This window comes from Blennius ocellaris, assembly GCF_963422515.1.
Source record: "Blennius ocellaris genome assembly, chromosome: 5".
Taxonomy (NCBI): domain Eukaryota; kingdom Metazoa; phylum Chordata; class Actinopteri; order Blenniiformes; family Blenniidae; genus Blennius; species Blennius ocellaris.
This window is the reverse complement of record NC_137654.1, coordinates 15,261,088-15,282,009: the sequence shown is the minus strand read 5'-3', so window position 1 is coordinate 15,282,009 and position 20,922 is coordinate 15,261,088. Positions and strand designations below refer to the sequence as shown.

The window sequence follows — 20,922 nt, the reverse complement described above, 5'->3', positions numbered from 1 at the left end:
ACTGATAGTGAAGACTTAAATAAGACTTTCAAAGATAACTGCTCCTTTTTATCCAAATAGAGAAATGAGCTTTATTAGTAACTATGACAGTGGAGATCCTTCTAAAAGTGAGAAGTGCTTCTTGGCCCTTGGCACTCGAGTTATTGCTCAGAAAGCACGGTTGTATACTGAAACTGGAATGGGTGTTTACATAGCCTTGGGAGTGTTTGTGTCACGATGTAGATTCCAGGCTCTTCAACATCCAAATAAATCAGTTTAGACTTCTGAGGACAACTAAACCTCCAAACGAAGAAATGGGCCAGCTGCGTTTCTGACCTGTGATTAGTTTTATCAGTCAAACCGTGTTATCAGTTGTTGCAGTCAACAGATGTGTCAAACTCACAAAGTACATACTGTAGCAAAGATTTAGATGTTCTGATCATATTTACCATTCAAAACCATTCTCGTCGCATTTATAGTTGAGAGGATTTGTGAATGTGGGTTCAAGCTCGCATTATATGCTAATACAGCCAAGAAACTTCTGGTTTACATTTCAAATGGGAAGCTGTATAGTGTTTTATGCATTTGCTTTACATATTTTAGTTTTGATCTAGTCATTTAAATCCTTGATTTCCATCACACACACACACGCATGCACACTGCAGTGACTTTGACCAGGAAGGTGTTACACAAGTGAGCATTCCGGCACCAAAAAGATTAAAAAGAAAAACTTCACCAGCCCCCTGAAGACAATCTTTCAAACACTTTGGTGACTTCACTGTAATTTTTCTACCTTATCGCCTTTGAGTGGGGTTTGCTTTTGCAACTGACTCAAGGCCCTTCCTCTTATTGTTTCAATATGTCAGAGCATTGTTTGAATGAGGTCAACCATTACCGATCTGGCCTGGGGCCAGCTTGACTTCAGCTGATTTAATTGAATCTACGACATGAGTCAAACTCAAACAAGCAGAGACTGCTTTGCCATGACAGCCTCATTACTTCACATTAAGAACTCATTTCACAATGCATTGTGACTTTGGGCTTGACAAATGGTGAAAAGGGATGAAATCAAATAAGTGACCACATTTGGGAAGACTACTCTTCAAATGCTCTGGCTGAAAATACTCGAGTACTGGACAAATATTAAAGGAAAGTCAAAATGCTCTTTCTGCTGTTTTGTACAAGTTAATATGAATGCCTTCAGGGTTAAAATGTTCCCATGTTTGCCATCTGCAGTAATGGAATGACATTCAATGCCATTTTCCATCTTAAATGGAATTTTTGTCAAAGCGTTATGAATTCAACCTGCCTTGTCACTCAGGCTTCAGACATTGCTGAGAGGGTAGAAAATATGCGAATGAAACCTTTCACTGCAGATTTTACTGTTAGCTGTGAGCACACCAAATAATGACGCCTTTATCGCATCTACGGCACAACAAACAAAGAAGGCTTTCTGTGACATACCGCAAGATGTGATCTCAGGCAGCATAATGACACATTATGTATTTAACACATACGCATCATTCATGGCATGACTACCAGTGCCGATAGCGGCATTTCAGCGTTTCATCAGCTCAAACCTTTGCTAAATTTCTCAATTAAGCACGCATTCTTTGAGAGCAATTGGCAGCTTGGCCAGAGCTTGCGGGTTAAAAAAAAAAAAAAAAAATGTAAGGCAGGCTCAACGTGCCAAGGCCTCCCTCTACAATAGGGAAGGAAATGTTGAGACTGCGAGGGCTGCGGAGTGGAGATATGGCAGTGTTTGCTTAGGGCTAGGTATCGGGCACAAAAACAAACATGGCTGCCCTTAATGAGCCTGTTTGCCTGCCAAAGGTAAAGACAGCTGTTGTCTCCTGCCACAATGGAGCAGGCCTCAGTGCCACGGAGCACACGGGAGCACTCGGCCTCCCCATAGTAACGCTCACCTTGTGTGTACTCAAGAGAGAAGTTATTAAGTCTCCTTCACCGATAAATAGTGAGTAAAATGTAAATTGTGAGGCCATACAGCACTTTCATGAGGTCTCACTTGCAAATGAAAAGCGGTTATTAAGGCTTTAGAGCGCTAAAAGTGAAATTGCTTGTGGGAGTGTGAAACGGCTGTGCAGCAAGGTTAGATCTATCATAACTCACAACATTAGTGAGTGAAAGTTGACAGGCTGTGGCTTTCTGTTTGATAAAGCAGAACACATGTTATTGGCCTGTGCAAGAGGCCGTGCTTCTTTTTTTATTTAAACTGTCTTATGGAAGTAGAGAAAATCTCTCCTTGTGTAAAGTGGCTTCTCAAAAGGACACTAATGCACAGGGATATAGGGGAAAATGGAGCGTACTATAACCTCGAAAAGCACTTTTCTCTCTGTATGAGAAAATTAATACATTCTCAATGTACCTGCCCAGCCACATCAGCACTGACAGCTTTCTTGACTCAATGGCTAATTTTAGAGTTATGTGAGAGACTTGACAGCACGTGTGTTTTGTTGGAGGGGTAAAGTCGGTATGAAACTGAACAGCAACGCTTTGGCCGTCAGTTGAATGAGGCTGGCTTCTGTTGGAGTGAAGCCCTCCCAGCCCCCACTGCTTTCCTGGCATTGTTTACAGTACAATCCGAGCTACTGAGTGGAAGACATTTCCCCCCCCCCAATATTATGCTGACCTCTGACAAAAAAGAATGGCCGTGTCACAGACAAACATAAACACAAGACATTGTGTCGCATGATTGATTGTGCTCTATCAGGAACAGCCAAATCTGTTATTTCACCTGTGTTGCATATAATGACGAGTAATGAAAGAAAATGTTGTGTTTGTAATTGAAAAGATGGATCCAGTTTTGTTGGGGTTTTTTTTTGACAATCAAGGAAATGTTAAAAAGAGAGAAAAATCAGACATCCATCTCTTTATGTATCTTCTTTAATGTTTCATAGGGCCCATCCGAGCGGATCCTGGGCAATAGCAGGGTACACCTGGACAGCTGTATAAACCCACATTCAAATTCACAGCTATGAGCAACCAAGAGTCACCATTTATCCTTTAACGTGTTTTTGGACGGTGGTAGGAATCTGGAATAGACCTACTTATGTATTGTCTCACCCTAGATATTGTTTTTGGCCCCAGAAAACAGCAGTATCAGTGTGAATGTGATTTTTGGGGGTTGTTTTTTCTTCTTTTTTTCAGTTTTTAACTGATATTCATTATTTCCTCTTACGTTGTGCCCTGAGAAACACAAAAGGATAGTGAAGGCAGAAAAGTACATTTCCTGTTTAAACTGTTTGCCACAAAACTTAAGCAAAGCATCTTTCTGACTGGATGAACCATGTCCTTGACCACGCATTGGTTGCTGCCTTGTTACTAGTGATATGACTGTTGTTGTCTGGTGTCAATCTCAGGGAACATTAGTGCCTCCTGCGCTACAAAACAGCGGTCATTTTGTTTTAAAAGGTTTCATTTGAACAAATGTGTCCCACCTGCAGACAGTAAATTGAATTTGTTTTAATACTTGTTATACAGTAATAAGGTGATCACTTCGGAGGTTCATAAAAATAAAAAAAACCATATGAAGAAAATGACCTTTGTCATGTGATAAAATATCATCGATGCTGGCTGGTTATTTTGCTGACTGCCTCAATCTGCATGACATTATGATTAAAGGTGAAGACACTTTCTGGCAGTTGTTGGTATTTCCCCAGATTTTATCAGCTTTTTCTGTATTATCATCCATTTAACAGGGAAATTTGTCTCTGCATGTCTCCATGGCTGTAATCTTTTATTCCCTTTATTTTGTTTGCACGGACGTCTTTCAATTAAACTGCAAGACCAGTTTCTTTGAAGAATTCGAGTGACTCCCCTGAGAGGGTGCAGAGGAAATGGCGAAACTTATCAGACACATTTGTCTTCTCGGCTTAGTTACCTCGTGGGGGGAGATGGTGATACCTATTTCCTCTGTCTAAGTTGTTTGCTTTACACCCTATGCCAAGTGTCAACATCCAGTTTCTTGACAGCCATTTTTCATTTGGAGCAGGTGGACAGGCTGAACGAGGAAGGGTAGTGCGCTCTTTGTGCATTTTCCTCCAACACTTGTTGTTTTTGCGGTATCAAACTTCTGACACATTTAAGGTTAAAGGTACGCTAGTGAGGGATTATTACTTAATAGCCTTGGCTGGTTGTTGCTGGTTGTTGATTGAGAATAAAAAGCCAATTATCATAATAGGATATGGGACATAATGACAGAATTAAATGAGTGTGACAGACACACAATAGGCCTGCTCTGTCATCGCCTTAGCCCAGCACGCTTATTAGAATTAATCTGGCTTGATTAAAAATGCAAATGGCTCAAAGTCATTGATGGAGTTTACATGTTTTTATAACATTTAACTGATTTAATTACATGGAAAATGAAATGGTGGGATGTGCGATGGGATTCTTTTTTCCCCCCCATGTCACCCTCCTGCCGTTTGCCATAGAGAAATGAATATTCTCTCATGGCAGGAAGAGAAGGTAATGAGATTAGTGCTCTCCCTCTCTCTCTGTTCTATTCTCCATCTCTGCCTTTCAGAAGCTGATGGTTTGGTTCATCGAACCAAGAAGAGCTTCTTTATTGTTATCACTGAAAACATTTCATCTTCGTCTTATAGGAACCTACTGAGTTGTGTGGGCTGAAAGCCTCACAAAATTTAAAGAGTTTCCTCCCACAGTGTATCACTTTAAAGGACCACTATATGATTTATTTCGCAAAATAATGCATGTTCTGATGCGCCCTGTTGTGGCTCCTCAACCTCAAACAGCCATGCAGAAGATGGATCAGAGGTCTTAACAGACAGATTTAATTGTCTGAGGTGTAAAGGCAAGCTGTACACCCCGCGGCAAGTTGTCAGTGTGCATGACATGCTTTGACATTCTCAGTTTGACTAGTCGAAGGTGTTTCTGCCAAATAAAAATGTGTCACATAGCATGCAAAAGCAGGTAAATTTGTCCTTGAATATCTGCAAAAAAATACATCTGTGACACAAAAAAGAAGTGTTGCTTCAACCTTGACATTGATGTCATTGTTGTACAGTCAGTACATTTAATTCATGTCACACAATCACCTCTTTGAGTGAGAACAGCCAGTCCTTCTTTTTTGCCTTAAAAGCAGCACAAGTTTGAAAATACATTATATCTGAATGTGTTCATCTTGTACTTGCGCTTGTGTTTTTGTAACTTTCACTTGTGGCATTCATCAAACCTGCTAGATGTTGTTGGACATCAGTATGTGTGTGTGTGTGTATGTGTGTGGGTGGGAGATATGTGTTTGGTGGGTTTATTGGTGTACTTACATGTTATGTGATCTGTACATCTCCAGAAGTTTGATCAAGTTTATTTTTCCCTTGCAAAAAAATATGCTTTTTCCCCAAATCAGATAATATGTACAGTGTAAAAGAAGATACATTATGAAATGACAGGATGATTTAAAATGTAATTTATGAATGGGTCAGATGTTTCATTTTAATGCTGATGTGTGTTTGTACTTGTGTTTCAGTGATCTTCCCCCACCTTGCCACACAGCATTGTCCTCAAAGCATTTACAAGTGTGTAGTTTAGACATTTCAACAACAAGCTTGGAGATGATGCGAGGTTGTCAACACAGTTATTTCTTTCTTTCTTTTTTTTTTGAAGATTTGAAGGTTTTGCAAAATATAGAAGCCATAGAGAGCTAAAACATTGTGTTGACAGAACAGGATCAATCCCAACTGTGTGTCCGAGCATCAGTTTAACGTGTTGAAATGGAAAGTATGCTATCGATCTGTGTGCATTAGAGCTCTACAGTAACATAAGCAGTGAGTGGCAGAACAAAAGAGGCACTGTGTGTCACACAAGAGGAGACACGCAGCACAAAGAGAACAGCTAACTCCATGCAGTCTATTGGCATTTCATTGTTTATCATTTTAAGCCCAAACGTATATTTGTATTTCATAGAGGAATTTTAACTCACTCATATGCATCTGGAACTGATTTTGCATAGTTTGAAATACACTGGCCTAATTGCCCTGCAGAGAGAAAGTTTATTAAAGTGGGTTGTAGTAAAGTGGTGGAAAAAATACAAGCTGACATAAAAAAAAAACTGAGTAAGCCACAAAAGTATGCTGTAATAGAGGTCAGGAATCAGAAAGATATACTAAGAATCATGATGCTCATTTATATGTTCATGGGTTGGCCTCGACTGGATTGTCATGAGGTTGGAAAGCACACATCTTTCTCTTATATTTCTCTTCTTCCAACTCATACTTTCCCCCGAGGAACAGAGCACAATTACCTCATTGTGCCACACAGTGCAGTATATTACATTCTGCACATTTCAGCAAGACAAGACGCAGTGTTGTGTTGTTATACATTGCATCACGACACATATGCTTTAAAGAATGAGGGTTGGAGGAGGGTCACGGTCGGAGCACAACAAGTTTAGCTTTGTGATTGATTTACTGAGTGAAAATCATGTAAATATCTTAATCCCAGAGCTTGTAGATCACAGGCATACAAATAGAAAGTAATGAACCAATATTTTGCAGAGCACATTTGCAGTTTATCTACTGAATCTAACATAGAACAGCTGGTTTGAAGTTTTGAAGTAGATGAAAAGATGTAAAAAAATAAAAAAAAAAGAAAAGAAAGAAAGAAAAAGGAAAAAAAAAGAAAGAAAGAAAGGTGTCCAGGCTGTACTGTTTTTTGATAGGAGGAGAAAGATCTGTGACCAGATCTTTGAAAGAAACGGTTTGGACAAACTGTGTCAAGACCTTTTCAGTAGCTGCAACTGTACCTGCACAACGATGACAGGAAACATGGTGGTGACAAGGAAAACCCTGAGATACCACACGGAGGGGTAAAAATAGGCCACTTGGCACGTGAAATGATACAAGTGTGGGAGGACAAAAATCTGAAAAAAAAGGGGGGGGGGGGTGGAATTGGTGCACGATGTCTTCTTGTGGGAACTTTTTTTTCTGCAGACACAAGATAAGAAACTTCAGTGCTGGCAAGTTGTTTGATCAGTCTCATTGTAGCTTGTTCATTTTCTGAGAGAGAAAGAGAAAGAAATTGAGCGAGAGTCAGAAACCCCCCCCCCCCCCCCCCCATGTTTCTTTCCTCTTGTTAAACACCAGTGGAACAATGATCGCCCCTCTGTTCTGAGTTTACAGTCTGCGCCTCCTACACCTGCACAGTTACAAAAACTGCCCACTTCTACTCGCCCGAAATGTGTTCCACATCTACACTTCCAAACAATGTCAGGGGTGTTCTTTTTAACCCAGGAAAAAATAACCCAAACTATTTACTTACTGATCAGGGTAATTACTCTTTGTTTAGCTTAAGTCAATGACTATTAGTCAGCAGTGATTGAAATATTCACATTGTGTGTCATGTAGGATGTCACATGAGCTTTTCCAAAGGTCACCAAACTGCAATTTTTATTAAGCACATTTTTTTCATAGTTACTACAATCACTGACATTTAAATTCAGCATTTGTTTTAATTATTATTATACCCATCTTACTTGCTGCACATATTGGCTTGGTTTAACTTTCGGAAAGTATTCTTGAATGCAGAGAGTCAACAGAAAGATGTCACTGTTTATGCAAATCGTTGACTGTGATTTCAAGACAGACTGAAAGGTAATCTTAATTCTTTAATGTTTATGATTGTAAAAGTGTCTTAATATGTGTAGTTTATTGCACACAGGATTATAGTTCACTTAAATAGAAGCACATATATTTACATGCACATGTGCCTAAATGTATGCACATCACTGTGGATTACAGAAATCATGAAATCAACTATAACAGAAATTCACTTCTCAATTTAAAATGGTAATAACCTAATCAGACCTCATATAAAACCCAGTAAATTCCCAAACTTATTCTGAAACTCACCATCTTCAGCTCCATTCTGTGTTCCTGTTAAGGTCAGATTCTTTCATGCTTTCACTCTAAGTCTGAATCATCATATGTAGAGGTTTAAACAAATAAGTAGCCAGTATTATTAATGTAGCGGAAAAGGTACAGATTTTCGTGATCAAATGTCTACATGCGATATGCATGACAGTCGGGTCAGACTATTCACACGAACCAGCATGTCTCATGTAACGGTCAAGCTGCAACACCCAATCAAACTGCGGCCCTCGAGGAATGAAAAACGATGTGTCCCGATGCCTGCCCCTCCTCTATATATCGGCTCATTCATCTGGGCTGCTCATTAAAGGGTAATTACCTGTAATTAGTGAATCATGTCGCTTTAATGAAGATGTTGAAAGCTGTTCGAGCCAGAAGGGCTGGCCTTAATTCTGAGTGATGTTCAAGATTAGCAGCAGACAGGAATTCAATAAAGGGGGACAGATTAATGAAATACCAGCGTTTTCTCGTCTGTGCCATAGGTGGCTTGTATTATGTTTAGATTTTGCATTAATTTTCAATTCCAGTTGCATCAACACCTGGCTCTGGAGGCCAAGTACGTGTTGCTGTATCAGAGCAGGCTAATAGGCTCGATGATGATGAAGCTGTGTGTCAAAGTACGTCTGTGTGTGGTGCCTCTGCGAGTGAGTGCGATGTTCGCTCTAAATGTGTGTGTGTGTGTGTGTGTGTGTGTGTGTGTGTGTGTGTGTGTGTGTGTGTGTGTGTGTGTGTGTGTGTGTGTGTGTGTGTGTGTGTGTGTGTGTGTGTGTGTGTGTGTGTTCCCTGGCGGCGTGGTGAGTGTTTAATCTGGCCCGGTGGCGTGCCGTTGGCCCGGCTAATCACAGTGTGTCTGTAGGAGTGCACTGAGCCAGGGGAGCACGCCGTCGCTAACAGCGCCTGACAGACTCATTAGAGAGACCTGGCACTGAGCTCGCAAGGCGCGCACGCACGCACACACACACACACACACACACACACACACACACACACACACACACACACACACACACACACACACACACACACACACACACACACACACGCATGCACAGACAAAGATACACACTCTAACACTTTGAAACACACACAGTGGGAAAAGCACTCAAGCTCATCTGCACAGACATTGGGATATATTCACACACTTACACACTTTTTTTTCCTAATGTTCTTACACTCTCATTCATATAATTACCCAGAGATAAGTGTGTGCTGTCTCGCTCTTTTACACACACAAGAACACACACACACACACACACACACACACACACACACACACACACACACACACACACATAGACACGCACACGCACACGTATGAGACAAGGCAGCTCGTGACCCCTTACAGTCGCAGCCCAAACACAGACAAGAGCTAAGAGGGCATCTGGGAAAGGAGGAGGGTAAAACAGAGGGTGGGAAAAACAGAGCAGGCAAAGTGGAGGAGCGAAGTGCAGATAAGGGACGTGTTGGAGGCAGCAGCTCTTTCTCCCATTCAAATGCTTATGATAGGCAAATAAAGCCAACACTGTCTAATTCTCTGTAATCTGGAAGTTATATGCATCCTGTTGAAAACACTAAAGAAAGTTAAAGAAGTGTGCATCAATGTATTCTGTTATCCAGGCTGCATTCACAAAAACTGTCTTTGCTGCAAGTATGAAAATAAGAGCGAACAAACCCACATTATTTTTCACTAGATTATGCAGAATGACATTTAGGAAAGTTCACTAAACTACTTTGACAAATTACTTAAGACTTGCTTGCCTTGCATTCACAGTGGGGTTAATTGCAGCTCAGCTGCAGCAGAGCCGAGTGGAAACATTAGGTTTGGCTGAATAACAGGTGAATGCAAAGGAGGTCAATACGTAGTCAAGTGTGGGCCTGCCAGCTGTTCACTCCCTCTGCACAATGGCAAACACACCCACATGCACAAACATGCTCATGGTTCGCACACAAAAATAGCAAAGGGAGAGTTAAACCTGTAAACAAAACCCAGCAGCAAGCCATTGTGTTATGTGTCTCTTATTTTTTAATTCAGTTATGTGAACTTAGAAAGTAAATTAAACCAAAAAATATGCAAGGCAGTGCAATAAAAAAATGTGCATCCATGATAAATAATTGTCTGAATATAGGTTGATTAAATTTGTTTTTACCTTATTTGAGAAAAACAAAGTAATTCCTACTAACTGCCCAATACACAAACCAAGATATGGTTGATATGTCAGTACTATTGATGGGAAGAAGTTATTCATTTTAATAAACCATATTGCCCATGGTGTTGAAAATTCCCACCAGTAAATACTCTCCTTGGCAAATGTGAGTCTTAGATTCAAAATAGCTTTGTGTTATTCAGTGTAGTGGATCATTAACCAAATACGTAACCAAAGATGCTGTATGAAAGACATAATGTAAAAATAAGGATTATTTTACTATTAAACTGAAAGAAATACTTGTTCTTAAAGTTTCATCGAGAAACTAGATTGTTCCTTTTTTGTCTTGAGCTTTGTTTACAGGTAATAAAATGTCCAATACTTTTAACACTCGATAACACAAAAAACACCTTAACACAGGTCTTACTGTGATAAGTGAGTTACACCGCTGCCAGTTCTACTTTGTCTTTCTTTTTCCCTGTCCATCATTCTCAGTTGGCATTATCCTTCACTTTTATTAACTCCCTTGTCAGGGTTTCCAGTCCATTCTGCTACTTCTGCTTCTAGTTTCACTGACAGCCCTTGTTTCAACCAAGAGCCAAAATAAAACCGCCTTTAATTTTATCTGCCTCTCTACCACAAAACAGTCAGAATCCTCCCTCCCTTCCTCCCTCCCTTTCTCTCTCTCTTTCTGTCTCTCTCTCCATTCACTGTAATGGCTGTTTTTTATCCGCCCCTCTCTCCATGTTCTCCAGTGCAAGGCTATGACATTCAGGGAATGTGATGTGATGTATTGTGGTGAATAATGTATTCTGCAAGGATTGTACAGAGCGCATAGAGCAGATGGCAGCAGGTTGATCTTCAAGTGTGTGTGTGTGTGTGTGTGTGTGCGTGTGTGTGTGTGTGTGTGTGTGTGTGTGTGTGTGTGTGTGTGTGTGTGTGTGTGTGTGTGTGTGCGCGCGCGCGTGCACACAAGCAATTGTGCATGTTTTTAATGACAGTGTGTATATGCGTGATTATCATTTGTGTGTGTGTGTGTGTGTGTGTGTGTGTGTGTGTGTGTGTGTGTGTGTGTGTGTGTGTGCATGTACACTCATTCAGAATGGGGGAGGGGCTTAAGTCAGGGAGAATGAGGGCTAGTGTGTGTGTGTGTGTGTGTGTGTGTGTGTGTGTGTGTGTGTGTGTGTGTGTGTCCATGCTAGCTTCCTTTGTGAGATAAAACATGCAAATGGTGGATTATTTTAATGCAGTTTTTTTTCGAGAGCCTCCAGCCTTAATCCCTAAAGCAGTTGAAATGAAAATAGTATATGTTTTCTTTCAAACTCTCTCTCTCCCTCCCTGTTTTTATTCCCTGATAGGAATTTCAAACTACCAGCTGTCTAGGAACGGTATCCCTTTCACTTTAATTTCTCCCTGGTGTAGTTACAGCCAAAGACTAATGATTACATCTGGATAGCATAGAATTGCATACAGCTCGTCAGCCCTCTCCTGCTCTGGTGCACGGTGGAAGTATCATGGTGGAGAATGTTTTCTGATTGAGTGCTGATAGAAATGTTGAATATGAGAGCTGGGCTGTTTATTGCACATGGTATGCAAAATATGCACATTTATAAGCACTTGCTCAATTGCATTCACATGTATGAATGTGAAATCCCTAAAATAAGCACAGAATTGCAACTGGTGTAAATTGCCGAGGAGAAGCCTGGCCACTGGCCTGCAAAGCTATTAGGTTGGCGGGGCTAGACCGTAATACAACAGCAAACCTAGCTTTTATGAGATCCTCCCACACGACATATACAGAAATAGTATAAAAGCCAGGAACCTTATTGCCATTTTTATTAAATGTTTTATCAATTAATCATCATTGTTGCTCAGCGAGTTTTCTTGAGATATCAAGGCTGAATCAGAGCAGATGAAACAGCAAGCAGGGGGAAAAAAATGACATCCTTGTCTCTTTCATATCAGGGACAGTGAGCATAATTGAGTAAATGTATTTAAGTATTTCAGCGAGCTGATTCAGCCTCTCTGGGATGGTTGATATTGTACTTAGGAAGAATATTGCTTGAGGCAATTCATTAGTGGTAAATAATTGAGAGGCTTGGATAGTGCTAAGGTGAAATGCCTGTTATTATTTTATGGAGTTTGTGTTCTTAGGGCTCTCCAGTTTAAGACTATTAAAAATGTACAAGGCTTCCCACAAATTACTCACTCGAAAGATTCACAATGGGTGCTAATGACTAACCATCCATCTCCCATTGTTTTCAGCTTCTGTGAACGTGTTTCGTTGCACCATTATCATTCTATTTCTGCTTTTGGTAAGGCGCGTTTATTTTATGAACGCTGTTATTTTACCCTCTTGCTTTTTTTTTTCCAACCCATTTTGTTTGGAGCAATTAAGGCACATCAGATATAGAAGGCTCAATTCTACTGACATTTATTTAAAAAAAAATAAAATAAAAAAAAGCTATCTTGAATTAGTTTTAAAAGCTTGTACCCTAAATGATAGTACACTCTCTGCCATGAATAGGCTTAAAGGAGCTGTCAGCAAGACATGCATCAAGCCGGTATGGAGCCTATGTTTTACATAGATTACACACTTGCAGTCTTATGATCTATCCTTGGCAAACAAACAAAATGTACCTGATGTCTGTGTTCAAAGCACCTGTGCCTGGTTATTCATCCCCCGATAGGCTCATGCAAATACCGTTTGTTTACACCAGCTCGCATTCAGCTAATTTTTTTACCTGCTAAAAGGTTTTCTGATCCTCCCGATTGAACTTCGCTGCTTTTTATACCTCTGTGGGTCACTTTATTTGCGTCTGGGTATACTTGCCCTCGGTTATATTCTTATCTTTTAAAAGTTATGCGCCTCTACATGGTGGGTTTCAGGTGACGCAACTCAATGGCCACTGAGATTTTTGTTAAGCACTTTATTCGCCCACACAGGGCATTGTAACGAACAAGAAACCAACTTCTGGTGGTCTAATCGCTTATTAACAGCTCTGTGTGAACCATAATAGAATAGATCTATTTAGCCTGTGGTTTGTGGTCTGGGCACCAGATCTGTTTGTGAATGAACTTGATGTACGAGGAGGGAATTTTAGATTATATCGACTGAGCAGGGGCTGTTTCCATAAGACATACTCGGAACATATTTGTATTGATGACAGTGGTAACTGCCAATCTTTGAAGGTTGAACCCCCACCGACTCTCAGGCAGCTCATGCCTGGTCTCACGCCAAGTAGTAATTGTAGTTTTTTTTTGTAGGATAATAATGTAAAATGGAATCCAGGGGAAGTAAAAAGCAGTAAAGCATATTTTGTAACTGTTTGTCGTCATCTCCATCACATTTACAATAAGGTCCGTTACAAAAATGTTTTCAACGTATAATGTTTTATTTTATATTTTTGTCCTATTTTTAATTTCTGTGCATTTTCTAGCCTGTAACGTATGCTGTTGCAGTACATCTCCACGGGGCCGTTATACTGGTTGAAGACTTGCTTTGCAGAAGTGAAATGTCATGTGCTCGTCAATACATTGGCTTGATGTTTGCAGGTCATACATGTGATGTAAATTACGTTAGCGAGCGTTCCACGTATTGGACACAGAGACAGTGTAAACTCCATTCCTGCCCCGTGATGTTCCTCCGGTCTGCAGGACTTTGGCTCGGCGCCCGTGTTCAGCCACACTGTCTTGTAGGGGTTTTGTGTATTTGCTTGTCAGCGTGTGTAAGAGAGCAGGGAGGGTTGGGTGCAGGGAGGAGGCGTGTTCGGGGTGGAGGGGATGTCAGCTCATTAACCCCCATTCTTTCCATAGCAGGGCGCTGCTAGAGTCGCTGTGTAAGTCTCATGTCATTACTCCTCCCCCTGCACGCGTGCACTGGGCATGAGGGGAAGAGCTGAGCTGACTGGAGAATAGAAGGAGGAGGGAAAGGTTCAGGCTGGGGGGAATGTGTGTGTGTGTGTGTGTGTGTGTGTGTGTGTGTGTGTGTGTGTGTGTGTGTGTGTGTGTGTGTGTGTGTGTGTGTGTGTGTGTGTGTGTGTGTGTCTGTGTGTGTCTGTGTGTGTCTGTGTGTGTGTGTGTGTGTGTGTGTGCGCGCGTGTGTGTGTGCGCGCGTGTGTGTGTGTGTGTGTTTAGTGGGGACCCTTGACATGTTCCTTTTACAAATGCCCTGCTTGTACCTCGCAAACTAAAGCCCCGCCGTCTCGTTTCCTCCCCTACTTTTGTCTTTTTCTGTCTCTTCTCTTTCTCTCTCCGCTGTCTCTCACTAACCACAGGCCCGGTACAGTGTGGGTGAACGAGGGGTTAGACTCCACACTGCCCCCCCTTCAGGCATCTATCCATCTAGGAAAAGACTACCCACTGCTGTGGTGAGATATAGGAGCAATATCCCCGTTTCATGAAAATCCTTCTGTTTGTGATATTCTAAGCTGCAAAATTTGCTCCAGAAGAACATGGAGACATTACTTTTCAGTGGTAGACATTTATGTAAAGTAATAACACTCCCTGCATAAACAAGCACAGATACACGCACTCACACACACATGAAAATACAGGGATGGAAAAAAACCACAGACTGTTTTAAACTTTCTCCCACACATTATTATATTTTCACTCAACGTCCGGCCTTGTTACTGGAATCTGCAGACGATGTCAGGAGTTTCTTAATTGCAGCAACATATGTGTGAAAACATACAAAGGTGCAAAACACGCCTGTGAAGCTGTTAGTCGGGTTACATTGTGTGGGAATCTGTAGAAAACAAATAACTTCCACTCTAAAAATACCTTTGACATCTTCAGAGTTCTAAACTTTTTTTTTTTAAATTAATTGACTTTAAAGTTACTTTAATACCGTATTGTTTCCTACAGACAACACGAACAATGCAACTTTTTATGATACATATTTGTTTTCTTCAGGCTGTTTCTCACCAGGATCACATGTGAAAATGTTATTTCCTTTAAATCGCACATCTTCTGCTTAAGATGCACTAATGAACTTGTGGACTGTCAGATAAAACTATGATGCATACATGGCTGCTGAGTGAACTGTAAAGGTGTTAGGTTGTGTGTGTGGGGTGGCTAGTTTCATATGTATATCCTGTTTAAAAGTAAAGACACCACAACCTGTTTATGAGCCACAGTAGCTGTGTTGTTTTCTCTGCTGCATGTTTAAATCTTCAACATTTTGACAGCCATTGAAATAGACTGGTGTATTTCCTCTGCTTGTAATGATTTATTTTAGTCACTGTCAGAACAGTCAAACTTCCTCTCCCTTTTCTCTTTCATACTTCATTCTGTGGAGAGGCAAAAGAGCAGTAGATCGCAATGAGATAACCAATTATATAGGAGAGGAAACCAGACTGGGTTTTTTTTCCCTGCTGCAGTTATCTGATGCTGTGGTGAGCAGAGGCAAAGGGCTGGGGTAATGTGACATTCACTCTGCCCTTTTATCTTCTCTCATCACTGTTTACCCCCAGTCAGTTAAAAGTGGTTTGTGCTCTGCATTCTCTTCTGCTGCCAGAGAAACCTCACTGGCATAGACTCACAAAAATATGTTTGTGTGTGTGTGTGTGTGTGTGTGTGTGTGTGTGTGTGTGTGTGTGTGTGTGTGTGTGTGTGTGTGTGTGTGTGTGTGTGTGTGTGTGTGTTGTATGATTCCAATTGTAATCCGTTACACTTACAGGTTACTTATTGAAAAATGTAATCAGTAACTTACCCTAATTATCACACAATTAAAGTAACATATTGGATTACTTTTAGTTACTTTAGATTACTTGAATACCAAACATATAAATAAAAACAAGAGAGTGAAGTAGGTTTGTCACTTGTTCAGTGTATTTCTTATGTGTATTAACACTTGAAGAGAGACCCTGAAAATCCAAAGTATTCTTCAATGAGTCACTATATTCAATTTAAAAAAGCAAAAAAAAAAGAAGAAAGAAATAAAATATATGTTTCTCAATGAGCTTTTTAAATGAAGGATGATCAACCAAGGCAAAAGACTGAACATCATCAATAATAAATTCAAATATCAAGCTTTTGACAACACTATGGGGCGGTCAGCTTTTATCTGTTCATCTTTTATCTGTCAAAGTTCGCAGGGGGTGATTTTGATCATTACAAATTTACCAATCCAATCTTAGTAATATCGCAAAATTGTAACTACACATGTAATTTCCAAATTAAAAAATGCAGAAACTATGCAGAAACCTCCAAAAAGAAGAAGGTTGTATACATTGATGAATAAGTGAAGATTATGTTTGTTTTGCAGTATCTGTCTCACAAAGTAAACATTACTGTTTATGGCACTAAAGCCACAGTTTGAAAAAGTTACTTTTAAATAACAATTTAAAGAAGGTAAAAATTAATAACTATACAAGCAGAGATAAATAAAGAATAAAATAAAACATTTGGAAGAAAAAGTCCTCTTCTGCCCCTCGTAGCACAGGGTACAAGTTAATGAAATGTTCGCTTGCATATTACCAAATGTCAGCTTTAGCTCAATGGGTTTCTGTGTGTTTCTTCTTACTTATATATTCTTTAAGTTGGATTTGGGCGTTGACAGCAGAGAGCTTACACTGTGATTTTGAGCTTGTTTACAGATGTGATGTCACCGATGCTGGTTTATTGTCCAGTGGTGAATATGTGTTAGCACCCCGACGCTCTTTGAGGCTCCACAGATTTTTCTGTCACGTGTCTGATTATTTTGGTTTTGTGCTGGTAAGCGTCACAATGCGTGGAGGGGGGGGGGGCTAAATCAATATGGATTTTGGATTGTAATGATTCTAAATACTGGTCGCTTAAAAAAAAAAAGATATGTGGAATTATAATTTTTTTTGTCCTCTATACAGTAACGGATTACATTTACATTTACTCCCTAAACCTGCACACACTCCACACGCCGACACACAAATGTTCACCTCCACATTCTCACCTCAGACCATGTAAGTGTCAGGTAGACTGGTGAGTTCACTACTTTCCTGCTGGTCGCTCTTGTGGTTGTAAGTGTAGCACCTCAGCTCCTGCTGGTGCTAGTGGTTAATTGCACGCAATGCTATTGTGCAGGATGCTAAAGGAGGTGTTTTCCAGCAGTGGTGAGCAGGCGGGCTGTTGAAGGCCACCACAGCAGGATGAGGGAGGCCATGTGGGTGGCACTTTCATCTGACGTGTTTTGTTGCACGTGTGCTCGCACGTGGCCCACTACATGCCTGTGACCTCGTTTGCACTCTGCTCCAGTTACTGCAGACAGACTGATGATACTGATGATACGTCTTCAAACATGCCTTCACACCTTCTTGGGTGTGACAGTAAAAAGTGTCGCTAAACCTTCCCTCAAAAAAAGGGCAACAGGCAGAGAAGCTTTGTACGAAAGCTGCCCATTCAAAATGTTTTACAAAACAATTTGGTGTTAAAACAAAAACGAACAATTACAGAATTTTATTCTCACCTTGACAATGAGCAGCAACAGCCTGAAAATGCATCCATAATTTCTCAAGTTAAGATCATTTGGATCTTTTTTTTATCAAACAATTCCCTGTTTACCCACCTGCTCTTTGTATAATACATTCATTTGGAGTCATGTTTGTGATTTACAATTTAGAATTTAATATTCATACTCCTTCCTTGTGTGTTGTTCCCTAACTATTCACAAGAGGCTTTTTTTTTAATCACTAGATGCTCCAGCACAGTCAGTTTTCAAAGGCTTTTCTCTGAAGAGATCTGCACAGGTCACTGAAGACAAAGCAGATGAAGACAAAATGAGAAATTAATAGTAAAATAGTAAAGCTGTGGCCAAAAACTGTAACCTAAAATAACTAAAGTAATCGAATGTAAACTGATGGGAACAGCTGAGTGATTTGAGCAACCACTTTCACACACTGTAGATATGGGATTATTGGCAATTATTAGTAGTCTTTTATGATGAAACTAACAGAATTACATTTACTTTCATATATCATATCATATCATATCATATCATATCATATCATATCATATCATATCATATCATATCATATCATATCATATCATATCATATCATATCTGACTGCTTTATGATAGTTATGTCCATGGTTGGAATCACATTTTTAAAGTAGTCGACCAGTATTTGCTGTTGAAGTGGTGCGAGTTAATGCACCATTTATATTAGTATCCTGCTTTAAACACAGAACAGAAGTTCATTATAGAAACAGAACCTGGTTTGGTAACTGCTTAGCAGGGCACCACTTTTCCCTTGCAATCAGCACAAAAAGCCTTCCTTTTTAAAATTCTGAAGGGGAGAGTGCCATGAATGTGTATCACTCCAGCATGGAGCTGATGCTCATTAAGTTAGGCTCATTGAGCGATGATGGATTGCCCCATCTCTGACAATGCAACCAAATATTTAGTTAAAGAAATTGGCTGAAGAGGTGAAGCAGCTTGAGTAATGCAACGCCCATTCATCTTCTCAATCCCTATACCCAAAATACTCTCCAGGATGGCAGCTCTTCATTCAGCACCATCAACACCTGAGAGCTGTGGCAGCTGCTCTGAGTATGTCGTCATTATCTGAGCATGCAGTTTATAGTATGTGGTCCACTGACCAGAGCACTGTGTATCCAACTAAACATAGCTTGAGTTTTTGCATAGGAAAATGAACCATGTTGCTGCTAAAGGTAGGGATACGCAAAACGCTTGCTGCGGGTGCATGTGACCCCGGTGCTGCTGCAGCTGAGTGTGCACATAGTGTGTGTGTGCGTGTGTGTGTGTGTTGTGTGTGTGTGTGTGTGTGTGTGTGTGTGTGTGTGTGTGTGTGTGTGTGTGTGTGTGTGTGTGTGTGTGTGTGTGTGTGTGTGTGTGTGTGTGTGTGTGTGTGTGTGTGTGTGTGTGTGTGTGTTCAGGATCAAACTCTCACACCCAGGAAGAGGCCCTGTTTCCCTTATCTAACGACAACAGAGCATGTGTCGCCATGGCCACAGGCTGTGCTTTTTATGGGCTTTGTGTGTGTGTCCATGTTTGTGTGTGCTTGGGTATATGTGTATGTGAATGTGTGTGCGAGTGTATGTGCCATGTTCATTGTTTGCCCATGTTCATTGTTTGCTTGGGGCGTGGTGCAACACCAGAATGGTTACCCCCCTCCACCCACAACTCTCAAAATGTACCCGTGACAACTCTTTCTTTCTTTCTTTCTTTCTTTCTTTCTTTCTTTCTTTCTTTCTTTCTTTCTTTCTTTCTTTCTTTCTTTCTGCTTCTCACCACTTCTCTCTCTACTCCACTGGTTTTACGAGTGTTTTTCTGTTGTTTTGTGCGTGCGTGCGTGTGTGCGTGTGTGCGTGCGTGCGTGCGTCTGTATCACTCTGTGGCTTTGAAGCAGCGGTGACAAGTTGGGCAACATCAAAATTCAGTGGCATATTGTTTCAGGGTTGAGGTTTGTTAGGTCGCTCCTACAGCTTAATTGAATAGAGGATGAGAGAGAAAGGGAGAGAGAGAGAAAGAGTGAGAGAGAGAGAGAGAGAGAGAGAGATGTAAAAAGTGAAATAAAGAGAGGAGGGGGAGGATGAGGAAGAAGGGTGCTCAAACAGGCATACATATTGCATGAGCCCTCACCACCACCACCACCACCACCACCACACCCCTTTCTTCACAGAATGGCTGTGTACTGTTCTGGGCTTATTAATTCCGCTCGGTGAGAGAATTATTTTTAGAGACTTGGTGTACTAGCGAAGGCTTTTAAAGTCACAAGTATTACATATTCTGCTTATAGATTCCCTTTTATTAATTGAAAAGTTCAAAAAGTTTGTTGTGGTTGCTTTTCAGTCTCGTATTGGATGTTTTGTTCGATCCTTTTTCATGCATTTCAATCAACCTATTATTATGAGCATTAACATTTAAAATATAATATATAATATGTGCTAGTATATTTTAGTTTGTTGGAATTTAGAAAAGTGACCCATAGAAAAATCAGCAAAACAGTCAAATAGGCAGTTTTTCTTTTTCACTTCAAACAAATGAAGCTCTGGTTATATTCTTTATAGCTCTAGCGATTGTAATTTCTTCATATGGGTTCCTCATTTTCCAAACCACTTTTTCAATATTGCAAGGTCATTTTTCTCTCTAATGACTGGACAGTTATGGCATTGCACATGCGCAGAAGCAGATGATCTTCAGGCTACCCTCCCCACAAACAGATGTTGCCTAGAAGGCTTAGTGAGGAGCTTATATAAATTGTCCATCAATCAAAAGCAATCTTCAGTGGAGTCTAATTTCACCTCCAGTCCTGCCATCACCGGTACATTTCAAGATGAAAAGATCCCCGGCATTGTATTGCACCATTAGCACTGTGTAAATATTACATGTTTTCCCTGGATATGCTAGTTAGCATTACTTCCACCTTGCGGCTTCATTATTTTTGAAATGTTCAGCTTTGTCGATGATTGCTAGGCATGACCTAGTTCTGGGTTTCACTCTGTCTGTCTCTCTGTGTCACCGTAGTTTTTCCACTTTTCTTCCTCATTTACTTATTCTCCGTGCTTTTTTTTGGTGCTCTTTCTACCTCTCCACCTCATTTACCTTCATGCTGGAGCTGCCTCCTTTTTGTCATTTATTCATTGTCTTTCTCTATTCACTGCTTCAGCATTGCCTTCATCCCCTCTGTCGGTCTCTTTTCTGCCTCTGTATTACTCTCATCCTCCTCCTTTCTCATGTATGCATTCTTTATTTCTCAATTTGTCTCCCTTCCACAACCTATTATTATTTTTCTCTGTTCTCAGATCTCACCCCCCCCCCCCCCCCACCCCCACCCCCCGCCTCTCTATGCCTTCTTCTCCATGTTTTTATTCCTCTCTACCAGCACCATGTGTGTCACGGAGGGAAACATCGCGAGCAGTGGTCCCTGCTGAACAATTACCATGCAAAGC

The 20,922-nt window shown here is 40.6% G+C and overlaps 1 protein-coding gene across 1 annotated transcript in view; it reads left to right on the top strand.

Moving 5' to 3' along the window:
- The window catches only part of LOC308130063 (TOX high mobility group box family member 2-like), a gene marked incomplete at its 5' end in the record, with an annotated part of 73,017 nt that overhangs the window by 11,456 nt on the left and 40,639 nt on the right, over positions 1–20,922 (top strand). Inside the window, one exon of the mRNA XM_080496246.1 lies at positions 14,308–14,400. Coding sequence (XP_080352372.1) covers positions 14,308–14,400 — 93 coding nt within the window. The remainder of the gene's footprint in view (positions 1–14,307; positions 14,401–20,922) is intronic.